General features: G+C 49.1%; 1 protein-coding gene across 6 annotated transcripts in view; it reads left to right on the top strand.

Moving 5' to 3' along the window:
• The window catches only part of IGSF11 (immunoglobulin superfamily member 11), a 146,948-nt gene extending 134,228 nt beyond the window's left edge, over nucleotides 1-12,720 (top strand). For all 6 annotated transcript variants that reach the window (XM_039501593.1, XM_039501627.1, XM_039501602.1 and 3 more), the window contains 6 exons: nucleotides 4,027-4,190; nucleotides 6,009-6,216; nucleotides 7,051-7,206; nucleotides 8,649-8,771; nucleotides 8,986-9,136; nucleotides 10,165-12,720. In XM_039501593.1, coding sequence (XP_039357527.1) covers nucleotides 4,027-4,190; nucleotides 6,009-6,216; nucleotides 7,051-7,206; nucleotides 8,649-8,771; nucleotides 8,986-9,136; nucleotides 10,165-10,612 — 1,250 coding nt within the window. In that variant the 3' untranslated portion in view covers nucleotides 10,613-12,720. The remainder of the gene's footprint in view (nucleotides 1-4,026; nucleotides 4,191-6,008; nucleotides 6,217-7,050; nucleotides 7,207-8,648; nucleotides 8,772-8,985; nucleotides 9,137-10,164) is intronic.
• The last annotated feature ends 655 nt before the right edge of the window (nucleotides 12,721-13,375 follow it).

Raw genomic sequence — 13,375 nt, 5'->3', positions numbered from 1 at the left:
GGGGCTAGATCCCACGGGTGTGAGCATGAACCATGTGGCATGAATGTTGTACAGTGGCCCCATAACTGATAAAGAAGGTAGCTGAGAATAGCACGTGGAAAGCTGAGGGAATCTCATCAAAGATAAAATCAAAATGATCCAATGCCAACAATTATTTTGTTAACCAGGTCCTAGAAATACAAGTGCTTAAGAATACTCGAGTGGTAATTTCTAAAGCTCCCCTTGTAGCCAAAACATCAATCTGCCAGCTGGTTCCCCTAGAATTTGGTGACACAGAAATGGAACATTTATTCTATGTAACTGCTGCACCCTGGTGCTTCAGGACCAAAATGTAAAGCAAAGTGCAGTCTCTTGTGCACAGGCTGTGGGCTAGATTCACCTTGCGCTTACACCGGTTCTTATCAGTCTAACTCCACTGACACCAGTGTAAGTCAGGAGACCCTTGTGAATATCCAGTGTGTACCTATGGGCATTGAAGTCCAAAGCTCGGAGAGGCTACTGTACCTGGAATCAATTCCAGGTGATTGTTGCTTACAGGGGAGAGGTGATTGCCTCTGACAGGCAGTTTAAGATTGTTGAATGCTTGGTGATGTTCATTTACTAAAGGGGGAACCATTAACACAGTTTCACTGAGTTCTCTGCTTTATGTTCTGGTGTATAATTCAATATATTAGGCTGGGATTTTTGAAGGAGTCTAAGGGGTTTAGCTGCCAAATGGGACACCTGATTCCCTTAGGTAGCTTTGAAAATCCAAACCTTAATATTTATGTTAAGTGCAAAATTTACATCCCCCTGGTTAGGTAATGGGCCGAGTTCATGTCAATGTGGGAACGAGACACTTGCAACTCCTGTTTTTTTTAACATTTAAACATGTAACCCTTCACAGTATAGTAATGGGAGTGCATCTGCATGCATGTCTGTGTTTGTGTGTGTCTGCATATGTGTGTGTCAGCACATGCATCTGGCTGTGTTGGGGCATGTGTTGGTGTGTCTGTGTGTGTCTACCGATGGGGTGTGTGTGTCTCTCTGTGTGGATATTTATAATAATAATTTTTATTTGTCTGAGATATAAATAAAAGGGACTTATGCTAAAATGAGGCACCTGTAAAGAGCATTTGATCTTTGCTGTTTCCGCTCTGCATTAGACGGTCTCCCTGGCAGAGGAGTCACTTTGTAGTAATGACCCCCTGGTGCTGTGTGTGCTGGTCTCTCTGTTTACATTGGTGCAGGATAACTCTGCACACACACAGTCTCCCGCTCCCCTGTCACCGTTGGTAAGTTTGCTTGTCAGAAGCTGTTGTGTGTGTTTTCCCCAGCTGTAGCCCTGCAGGTGCCATTTAGCTTAGCAACATGAATCTTTGTCTTTTATCTGCCTCCTGCATCATGGGCACTCAGGGCCAAAGAGCAGCTGACAGCATTGGAACACTCTGGGCGATGGCAGCTCCTGAAATATGGGGCAAGGTGGCAAAGTGAGAGTGGAGCATCTCAGCGAGGAGGGAAGGTATCGGGCCATGCACTGAATTCATATACTGCACATCCTGGTTCAGAGATGTACCCTAGGCAAATGAAATGTGTTTGGGTCTCCGCTATCCCCTAGTGCCCTCTTCTAAAACCGCATCGCACAGTTTAGCAGCACTGATTGACAGTGTCCTGGAATAGCTGGGCAGTTGTTTGGAAGAGTGGTCGGGGACTGGAATACCAGAGGGGTGGGGGCTGCAGGGCAGGAGTGAGGGGCATTGGCAGAGCTGCATGGGATAACCAGTGCCAGGGATAACAAGGAGCCCCATTCCTCCTACACATCAGGTACCTGTTCCATGGCTGCTTTGGTAACTCAGGGAGTGCCTACACTGCCAAAACAGGCATATTTGTAACTTGGGTTAGCTAACCCATATTAGTTAACTTGGGTTCAAAGAGTAGTGAAGTCACGGCAACTCAGCTTTTAACTCAGATTAGCAGTTTGAGTTAAAGGCTTTAGGGCAGCCTGGGGTTGAACTCGTGCTGCCAGTCTGAGTTAAAAGCCAAGTTGCCGTGTCTTTGCTGCTATTTTAACCTGGGTTAGCACACCTTTTTGCAGTGTAGACGTTGGAGTGCGGTGGTTGCTTTGCTTCCCATTTGGGTGGTCGTTATTCCAAGTCAGGCTCGCATTCAGAGCTGGATGAATAATCCCCATTTTCTTTCTTTTTGTTAATTGTTCACAAACCGATTGGGAAATTCTTCCATTGGTATTTTGGCCACTAGTGTTGCGTGGCCATCGCTGAGCAAATCAGGAGTCCAAAAGGATCCTAAGTTTGTGTTTTGCCTTAGTGGTTTGAAGGCAGAGACCCTGTACTGAAGGGAGGTCGTGCCTGCTAGCTCTTCAAACTATTTCTGCTTACTGCCAGTATCCCCTGATAGTAGCTTGCTGGCTTGAACTTAAGCCAGCTGTTTCTTCCCACAGCTCCAAGTTCTCTCTGATAGTAGGACAAGAGCTGGGCAAAGTGTTTCAGCAGGAAATTCTGAAATTCTAAATAAAAATCATTCTGAAACAGGCAGACAAATAACATTTTGAAATTTCCTGCAGAAGGGGAATTCGAAAATGTCACTCTGACCTTTTCAGAACATTTCTGAGACTCCCAGAGCTGCCTGGAGCCCCAGGAGCTGGACAGTTTGGGGAACCAGGGAGCGAGGGATGCCAAGGAACTGAAAGCCAAGGATCCTATGACTTACAAGCTCCTTGTTCCCCATTAGCCCACCAGCCAGGCTGCCAAGGAGGCTGAGTGGGCAAGATGGCAGGAAACCAGGCAGGTGTCGAAATCTGTCTGTTTTCCATCGATACTTTGTTGAAATCAGCACTTTCCCACAGAATATTTTTATTTCAACCCACATGGGCACCTCCAAACAGAAAAATGTTCTGTTGGGAAATTTCTGACCACCTTTCGTTAGGACTGAAGGTGACAGGACTGTCCATAGTCAGGAGATGTACAGCTGGGTGTTATCAGCATCCTCATAAGATCTGATAGCTGGTAATGCCTTACTGTGCTCCCTAGAGGCCTCACATATATGTTAAACATGAGAGGGACTGAGTGACATTTGAAGTGATGCGAGTTGGTGGTTTCAACCCAATATTTAGATTTTGTGGGAGAGGAAAAAAACCTCTTTAAAAATGTAATGTTAATAGAAATCTTTGCAGAGTTTTCTTGTTAATTTTCATATGGACAGAGTTTGGCTGTATGGATTTAAATCTCTCCCTGCATGGTTTGCAACCCAAACATTGCAGCCCTGAGCCAGTGCATGAGAGCTGGAAACTGAAAACGACTGGGAGTCAAAGTGAGGCTGGTCAGGCTACTTGCATTATCCAGCCTGGATAAAATGCAAAAAAAAAAAATAATAAGCGGCATGAATGCTGGAAAGTCATTTTGCTTCGATCTGTTCTTTCAGCATCAGGAGCCATTATAATCACATAGATGAAATTGGGATTTAAAAACAGATATTATTTGAACCCTTTTAAATGTAAAACAATCACAAAAACTTTCCTGTTCATACTGGATTTTGTTGGAGAAAAAATGGAGGGCTAATTGCATGTCTCCTTTAACATGAGTTGTTTCTCTCTCATCTCACTACCCCTTGTTAAAACCCCTGTACCTGGTTTCCCTTCTTGGGCAGTTTCAGAGCTGCTCGCTTTCTCAATGTTGGGTGGGTTTTCAAATGCTGCTCATTACACCTCTAGGACAGCTTAGCTTCTCTTGCAGATTTTTCCCTGTCTTCAAAATGGGCCCCGTTATTTTTAAAGGGACTGAGGCCAGAATGTCCTCAGTTAAGATGGCCGTCATTTCACCTTTGCCTTCTCTGGGGAGAATGGCTCCATTTTGCAAAGCGCTGGCAACGACGTTGCCCTTTTTGGCCTGTGGTGGTTGGAAAGGGACTGCTGCCCCTGAATCAGTGCTGGTGCCATTCCGCACTCATGTACAGTGCTGCATGAAAAGGGTGGCATTGCAAGAACACAGGGAAGAGGGTGGATGTTTGAACTTTGTGTTCCTTTCTTTACAGGTCTGGTGAGCCCCCTAGAGGTGTCAGTGAGCTCAGGGAGTATCCAGGTTGCTCGGGGACAGACGGCAATCCTGCCCTGTACCTTCACCACTAGCGCTGCCCTCACTAACCTTAATGTCATCTGGATGGTCATCCCACTCTCCAATGCCAACCAGCCAGAACAGGTACCAGTCTTCACTGGAACATGGAGCTGTCTGTGTCTTTTTCTTCCCTTGTCCCATCAACACCACTTGGGCAGGGGTGCGTGTGTTGGCTGCGGGCTGTCTGATCACCCTTGTGGATTCTAGTGCAGCAAAACTGTGCAGTAGCTGGACTTCTGCATTAGTGTCACCAGCTCATGGCTCAGGATAGGGCATCCTAGAAGACAAAGCATTCCTGTTGCCTTGGCCCTGGAAGGGCCCAGCAGTGGAGCAGTAGGGTGATGGAGGTCAGGACTGAGGTTCTTTGGCAGAATTCATAGCGCCTCAATTGTCATCCCCTCTAGCTCTGTTGCCTTTTGTAACCAATATTGACTCTGTCCTTTTACATCTTTCTGTGTCTCCAATTGTCACCCTGTGTCCCAGCATGTCTTCCCATGTTGTTGTATGTGCCTTATGTTCCTTACTCTTGCCTTGTGCTTCTAATTCTTTCCCCACTATCTTATTTGGCACCTAACCTGTCTCCTGTCTCCTCAGTTGTTCTGGTTTGACTTACACACTGGACAGGTGTCCAGAGTAGTGTGAACTGCTCTGGATTCTAGGTATTCTGTGGGTAGGATGGGGCACTAGGAGGATGGCCCAGCTTGGGGCACTCTCTGGTGTGGGAGCTCAGAGGTGGCTCTGGAGGATCTGGAAGCAGTTGAGGCTAAAGCTAAAGGGATGATTGATCCCTTTGTACTGGGGTTCTGCAGTATTTCCATTCTACAGAACACTTCTTAAGAGACAGATGTTCTCATGGATCCACCTGTCCTCCTAATACCCCACTGCTTGTGAGGGTTTCATTTTGAAGGACATCAGGAGGGCCTCAGTATCTCTGTGGTGGCCCAGGGACCATAGTTTGAGAATCACTGGGCCTTACGCTCACACTGCTAGAAAACATTAGGAAACCTTGTTCTGAAATTCACTTGTCCCAGGCCAGCTCGCCTCCCTGAGGTTCAGTTGTGAATTCTGGAATCCACCAGTGAAGCGCATTTGGTTTTCAGCAGCTCATGTTGTTGTTCCAGCTGCGTAAGCAGTCGGTGACTAGTGACTGTACCCCTTTGTTATTTCCTGGGGCCTGGCTGCCTGGTGGTGAGGATCATTACAATGAACTGAACAGGCAGTTTCAAATCATGTTCGGGCATCTCCACCAAGGGGACAGCTAAAGTGACTCTGGCTGCTCACCCACCAGTGTCGGTTTCCAACAAAGCACTCAGGGCTGCAGCTCAGGGAGCCATGGAGATTCATTCTCTCAGAGTCCATCCCGCCTGGTGGATACTGGCCATCGCATGAATGAGGAGGAGGAGGCAGACATCCCAGATCCAGTCAGAGAAATAAACTTGGGAACCTGGCATGTTGCCTCTGAGAAGAGAGCCTGTCGCAGTGTGTTACTGACACACACCCTTTGCCTCTGAGGCCACTGCTGAGTTCCCGTGTTATCACAGAGCAATCCTCCCTTAGAGACAGGGAGCTACTGTCAATTGGCATTCTCCACATGGGAGCAACTGTCAGTTGGCATTCAGTTTCACTAAGGTCCATTAGGAGGTGCCCTTTCTGATTTGCCCCTCATTGTAATACACATTTTGCTTCCAGGGCCAGCTGCGGGAGGGGGACAAATGGGGCAATTTGCCCCAGGCCCCGCAGGGGCCCCAACGAGAATATAATATTCTACAGTTTTGCAACTTTTTTTAATGTAACGGGCCCCCGAAATTGCTTTGCCACAGGCCCCCTGAATCCTCTGGGCAGCCCTGTTTGCTTCTTCACAGCAGCCAGTAGAGAGATGTCCAATCCTTCTTTCTTTTCTAGGTTATTCTCTACCAAGGGGGGCAGATCTTTGGTGGTGCACCCCAGTTCTATGGGCGAGTGGGGTTTGCAGGGACAATGCCAACCACCAGTGCCTCCATCTTCATCAACAATACCCAGCTTTCGGACACTGGCACGTACCAGTGTTTGGTCAACAACCTTCCAGACCGAGGTGGCAGGAACATTGGAGTGATTGGACTCACCGTCTTGGGTGTGTGTATTGGGAATGGGGAGACGAGGGAGTTGTGTATGTGGTGGGATATGTATTGGGGAACAAGACAGTCTGGGTGTGTGTTGGGGGGACCTGGAAACATTGCGGGTAGGTTGTGAGGTGGGGCTGATGGCTGTACTGGGGGGTATGGGAAGGTATCTTGTGCAGGTGTACATATTGGGGGATAAAGGGCTCTTGGGGCTAGGATGTGAGGTGCTTTGGGGAATGTACTGAGGGGATGAGGGTGTCTTGTGGGTAGGTATATTAAAGAGGCCATGACAGTTTCTTACATAACAAGAGAATGGAACAGACCTGTGGTCCTTCACTCTGGTTTCCTTCCCCTAAAAGTGGCCTGTACTGAGTGCTTCATAGTAGGTTGTAGATCCCCCAATAATGCACTTGGACAATGTGCCATTACTATTTCATGGGGGCAAATGTTTTCCTGTCCTCAGCCCATAACCAGCATATGCTGTGGAGCAGGAGGATTTAATGAAGGAGGGAATTATCATGTGATCCCAGCTAGGGAACTGCAGAGGCTCTTCTTCTCAGGGATGGGTCAAATGCAAAGTGACCAGGACAAAGTTACACTTTCATTTTTCGTGCCAGAGTCTTAGTGGGGCTTCTGTGTCTGTGGCTTCCCTGTCAATCTCCCCCCTTCCCCATTCTGCCCTTTCACTGCCTTGCAGCTGCATGCTGTTGCTCACATATACGTGATCCTGTTTTCTCGGACCTGGGGGGCACACTCACAGGCAGCGGGTGAGCGGCAAGAACCCAGGCCCTTTGTTGGATATGCCTCCTGATGTGCTGTTGCTTTCCCCTCTGCTCTCATTGTAGTTCCTCCTTCCGCTCCGCTCTGCAGAATTCAGGGGTCCCTGGATGTCGGCAGCGATATTACCCTGACCTGCAACTCAGAAGAAGGCATCCCTCGGCCGACATACCTCTGGGAGAAGTTGGACAATGCTCCCAGGCTACCCCCGACTGCCACGCAAGGTGCTCGCTCTATTGTTTACCTTCCTCTTCCCCAGATGGCTAACTTGGCTTGGTTTTGTCTGTGCTGCCAGTGATGACACAATTTATGGAGATCACCCTGAGTCACTGCACAGTCACTTATTCGTAAAGAAGGTACCATGTGGGGAATAAAAGGGTGACTTGACAGCTGTAGTGTCTTGGGTGCCCTCTAGTGGCCATTCTCTCTATAGTGTTTCTTCATATAGGAAATGCCTCTTGAGCTACAACTGCTCAACAAAAAAAGTTGTGGCCAAAATGTTCCCAGGTTACTGTTGATTTGGGGGGCCACACCAATTTAAATGCATTTCAAAGCAAACTCAAATAGCCAAGGACTGGAAATTGTGGAAAGGTAGCCTTAGGATCACCCAAAGAATTTTGCAACCTCGTGAATCGGAGACTTACCCCTATTCCCCAGTGTGGTGCCGAGGGGTGCTGTGCTTCTGGATCAGCTGTCCTCCAGATGTGAAATAAAGCTAAGGCCCTGATCACTTTTGGTTCTGAAAAAAATCCCATGGTACCACTTGTGAGTCTAAGGGCAGGTCTACACTAAGAGCGGGGGTCGAACTAGGGTACGCAAGTTCAGCTACGTGAATAGCGTAGCTGAATTCGAAGTACCCTAGTTCGAACTACTCACCCGTCCAGACGCCGCGGAATCGAAGTCCGCGGCTCCAAGGTTGACTCCGCCACCGCCTTTTGCAGTGGTGGAGTACCGGAGTTCGAACTATCGCTTCCGGAGTTCGAACTATCGCGTCCTGATTAGACGCGATAGTTCGAACTTCGAGAAGTCGAATTCACCGCGTCGACCCGGCTGGTAAGTGTAGACTAGCCCTTAGAAGTTTGTCTTGGTGTACTGGACAAATGGCAACCCGCCTATTTCTAGTCTTCTACCTTAACTTACTCCAGAGTTTCAGTTGGTATGGGATCCTTTGATTTTTGTATAAAACAGGCATGAGGGGCATTGGCATTGGCTGTGTGAGGAACCCAGGACTGGACTAGCAGAGAGGGCTGCAGGGCAGGATTGAATTTTATGGGAAGAGCTGTGTGGTGAAGGTTGCACATCCCTTGCTTGTATTTTGCCTGGCTCTCTTCTCATGCACAGTACCAGCCCCAAGCTTTCACGTAGAAAAAATTCATTTATAAAAAGAAAAAGAAACATCTACTGTAAGCTCCTTAAGACCTAATCTTTTGTGTGTGTGTGTGTGTGTGTGTGTGTGTGTGTGTGTGTGTGTGTGTGTGTGTGTGTGTGTGTGTGTGTGTGTGTGTGTGTGTGTGTGTGTGTGTGATGCTTCCATCTGAAGGTTATTTCCTAATTTATTTATCTCTTAAGAGCCTCACACCAGAATTCCCTGTTTGCTGGATTTGCCTTTTCATGGTTTTCTGGAGAGGTTATGTATAAATCCTTCTTTGTCTTCCTGCTTGTCTAGACCAAGTCCAGGGCACGGTCACCCTCCGGAATATCAGCACTGTGTCCTCAGGTCTTTACCAGTGCGTGGCTTCTAATGCCATCGGAACCAGCACCTGCCTTCTGGACCTGCAAGTCATTGCACGTAAGTACATTCCAATGGGAGGTTTGACAATGCAGTTTAGCTCTGCTCTGGCATGTACACCCTGAGCCATCACAGGTAGGACCCTAGTGCCCACGACTGTGGGGATGGAGAGCCATCTGGGCCACCACATTCTTCCCTAGCTCCAACCAGTGGAGCTCCAGATTGCACCTTAACCCTGATTTTGTCTTTCCCTTTTTGTTCTATGTCCCCACAGCTCATCCCCGGAGTGTTGGCCTGATTGCTGGAGCTGTTGCCACGGGTGCAGTTGTGCTCATTGTTTGCATTGTCTTGGTGGCTGTGGCACTCGTTTACTGGAAGAACAAACACAAGGAGGAAGAAGAGGAGGAGATTCCCAATGAGATAAGGTTGGGCTCAGGGCAGACAGATGGCAATGAACCTTGGGTCACAGCTGGCTCTGAGTGATCTTCGCTCCCCTCTGCTGATCCCACTGATGTTCACTGGGGCTGCCAAGACCACCTGCATCCAGAAAATGGAGGCAAATGCTAGAGATAAAAAATTTCTGGATGGGCAGAGGAGGTCTGAGTTCTTGTAGGTGAGCCGATGGGGGTGGGAGATCTTTGCATACCCTGTCTTTACACAAGGGGGATGGAGGCTGACAGCAGTGGCTGTGTGGGGAGAGAGATTTCAAAACTGAAGGGATGAATGTGGGTGTAAGATGAGTGAGGCATCCCATGCCATGGTACCAAACAGCAATGGGGGAGGGCTCTGGGGATAGAGGAGAGACTTTGTCCAAGCTTACAGCCCTGTCCCTGGTTGTCCTCACCACGCAAACACACAGCTGCTTCCCATGGGATCTTTACCTCAGTGCTAGCAGGTGGGACAATTAATAAGAACTAAGATGAGTCATGACGGATGATGTGTGATCAGGACAGGATGGTGCCCTTGGTTACTGCATCTGTCACCTGGCACCTTCGATCACTGCTGCCATTACAGCTGGGTGAGTAACGGATTTTTTGGTTAGTTAGCAATTGTGAAAAAGAAAAACCACCTTGTTTCGGGCCCTCTGGCCACAAAACTGTTTGAAATTTTTAGCAAATTAAAAAAATAATAATAATTTTGGGTCAAACAAAACGTTTCATTTTGATTTTGAGCATATTTACAAGTTTTTAAAATAAAATTAAAGGACTTTTTGAAACAAGAATTCCTTTAGAACTGTTATAATGGAACCATTTATTTCCTTTGCAAAACAGTTAAGTGAAATCAACATGAATTCATAGAAGGTTTTGGTGTTGCTGACTCAGTATTTGTTGCCAAAATATATTTTTGTGTGGAAAAACTGTGCCCAGCTCTGTCACCTGTGCCTCTGTGGAGGGAGGTCAGGGGCATGAGGGGGTTACAGACAGGATTCTGATCTCCTGCTCTCTCTCATTAGGGAGGACGACCTGCCACCCAAATGCTCTTCGGCCACAAAAGCGTTCCATGGTGATGCATCCTCCTCGGAGAATGACACCCTCACCTCCTCCAACACCTACAACAGCCGCTACTGGAATGACCCCAAAGCCAATCATGCCACAGACTCCTTCACCCGCTTCAGCAATAACAATGACGTGCGCCAGCCCTTCTCCCGCTCCGGGAGCACCAACGCCCGCCCTGTCTATGCCAACGGAGGCCACCCGTCCCCAGCTCCACCCAAGACGCTGGTGGTGACGGCCAGCACGGCACCTTCCCCACAGGAGGTGGCCAGGAGCAATGGCTCAGTCAGCCGCAAGCCAAGGCCTCAGCACACACGCTCCTATGCCGTGAGCCAGGCAACGTTGGAGCGGATAGGGGCTGTGCCTGTCATGGTGCCGGCCCAGAGCCGGGCAGGCTCCCTGGTGTAGGAAGCGAGAGCGGGTGTAAGGAAAGCAAGAAGCTATCGTACCAGATGGGGCGAAGATCTGGCCAAGAGACCCTCCTCTTCCTCCCTGAAATGGGATGAAGGGGGAAACGTGCTTCTCCCTGGTGCCCGCACCCCTTCACTAGACTTTAACCTACCAATGCGATGGTCCTTTCTTTGCCACGCCACCCTCGGGATCTCAGGGGGCTCCTCCACACCAGCTGGATCTCACAGATGTGCCAAGGCGATGGGAGGGGTCCCAAGGGTGCCAGGCCCTTGCAGGGGATGCTTGTTTGTTTCTAATCTCCACCTGATGTGGGGTTTGGGGGTTTTGATTTCCGAGGAGTGGGCGAGTTAGGTGGGGTTCGTGAGGAGAGCTGGAAGGGGCAGGGAAGGGGAAGGAGGGGGCCTTCCGTGGAAGGACATCAGCTCTACTGCGCACGTGCCCACCACCAGCCCAAGAACGGGCGATGGAATCAGCGAGGTGAGCGAGGAGACGCTGGCCATGCCAGGCCGATTTCAAAGGGCCGAGGCAGAGACAGACCCACCAGCCAGAGCAGAGCGGAAGGGGCGGGGGATGGGCTTGGACTTTCTATTTATTTATTTCTGTTTCCTTCTCTCTTCACACTGGACGGTTTCCTGCACTAGTTCTGGATGCTTCTGGAGCCCCATTCACCTCCTTGGAAACCGCTGCCACTGGGGCCTCCTTCCCCAAGAAGCTGCTTGGAAGGATGATGAGTGTGGCTGCTGCAGCAGGAGTTTTCTTAGAGGCATAAAGGAATTGAGTGGGGTGGGAAGCAGCAGCCAGCTCCTGCCGGGCTGGCCAAAAGCCTCCGTGGCTGAAGAGCCGCCCTGTTTCTAGGCATGTGGCTTAAATTCCCAATGAGCTGGGCTTAGCTTTGGCCTTTGCATGGCAGGTTCTCCCTACTGGGCTGTTCGGGGCTGGCCTGCATGGTCCTAGCACGGTGCTTGTCGAACCGGGGAGGCCCTGGCACTGAGGCACCATATTTACTCCTCCCTTGCTGGATGCTGGGGTTGTTGGGGTTTGGTTTTAAATACTGCTCTTTAGAAAGAGTGAAAGCAGGGGGCTCGTGGAGGAGGCAGGCCCATGGGGCGGGTGTCCTAGCTGTCTGCTCCGTTCCTTCCATGCCATGTGGCCGGGTCTCTGAGGCACCTCACCCTGGCAGATGTGCATGGTGCTCTGTTGCCTCTAGGCCACACCTCACATACAGCCAAGTTTTTCTCTTGTGACTAAATAGCCTTAATCAAAGCTGAGGGTCTAAACCATTTGAGGGTCTTGCTGTTACAAGGGGGCTGGAGCCCAAGGGGCTGGAGCCCACTGCCTCAAGGAGGGTGGAATCGCATCCTGACATCCACAGGCACCTCCTTCGTAATGCTGACACTGACATACTTAAAGGGAACACCCCCCACCCTCACCACCACCACCACTAAAGCACCAGAGGCTCCCCCGTGGCCCTAGGAAAGGGAGGCTGCTGTCCCTATCCTTGACCCTACATGGGAAGAGGGAGCTGTATAAATCTACCACTATCATCCTCTTCCTTCCCTCCCCACTCCCCTGCCGTCCCTTCCATATGGCACAGATGCTGCAGGGGCCATCTCTTTCATGATCACACAGACACTGCTGGGAGGCTCCTGGTCTCCATGTGAGCACAGCCATTGGGCTGAGGGCTGCCTGGGCTGCACAGGTTTGAAGCTTGGCTGAGATTTTGTGCCTTCTTTGCTTAAAGAAAAACAAAAAACAACCACCCTCTTTACCCCCGCCCTCCAACTCTGACCACCGATATTGCAAACCTCCCAGGCAGACAGCTGCCTGGCTTACACACCTTTCACAGGGAGCAAACTCTTTCCTAGTGTGCTCTCTGTCTCTCCCTTGACTGCTTGGAGGGGAAGAGCAGCTTTGAAAATCCTAATGTGAAAAAAATCCCAACAGATTCTCTCTGCTTTTGCAACAACTCCTCTGTGAAGTTTAAAGGGATGCTGCCCCTTGGCAGCCCTGCTTCAGGGCTGGGAAAATTCTGCTGGTTCTACCCTTCATGAGACTGTTCACTCCTCTTTCTTTATTCTTTCTAATTGTCTAAAATTCAATAAAATTTTATTCATATAAAAAGGGAACATTTTTTGCTGGCTTCTTTCGTTCAGCCTCGTTCTTTACATTTCTATCTGCTATTGTTGAAACTCTCCCCTGAAGGTGACCTGCCATGACCACATGACAATTCTTGCCCCTTATTAGCGCAGTCATTGGTAACAAACACTTTAGTTCAGTTGCAAAATAGCTTCAGTTATAGCCTCCTGGTTTTGCTTGCTCATAGCTTTCTGACACATTCTCCCTGGGGATGTAATTTACCAAGCCCGTGCGCTCCCTCTCTCGGCCCAAAGGTGAGTTTTATTTTCTTGCTGGTCAGAGGGAAATTGCTTCTGCTGAGTTATGTTAATGGGAAAAAGGGTTTTAAAAATTGTCACACCTTTTCTCACACACATTGCAGCACAGCTGCACTTCATAACCTGAAACATGGCATGTTCCTAGTCCTCACTGAGACTAAGGGCCTGAACCAGAAACTTCAAAGGGCTTTAGATCAGGCTTCAAGTTTGATATTTGGAGGAAAACCTGGTTGGAAATTAACTAAACTTCTGACCACGTGAACCAGGCCTGGAAAATACTCACTGCCTGAGTGTATGAGGTTTTCTGCTTTCAATACATGGTGATTGTAGCCAACTGGTACCTGTTAACTTTCTCAGTTCCAGGTGT

This window comes from Mauremys reevesii, linkage group 1 (assembly GCF_016161935.1).
Source record: "Mauremys reevesii isolate NIE-2019 linkage group 1, ASM1616193v1, whole genome shotgun sequence".
In the NCBI taxonomy this organism is placed as follows: Eukaryota; Metazoa; Chordata; order Testudines; family Geoemydidae; genus Mauremys; species Mauremys reevesii.
The sequence above is the reverse complement of the archived record's forward strand: the minus strand, read 5'-3'. Positions and strand labels throughout refer to the sequence as shown.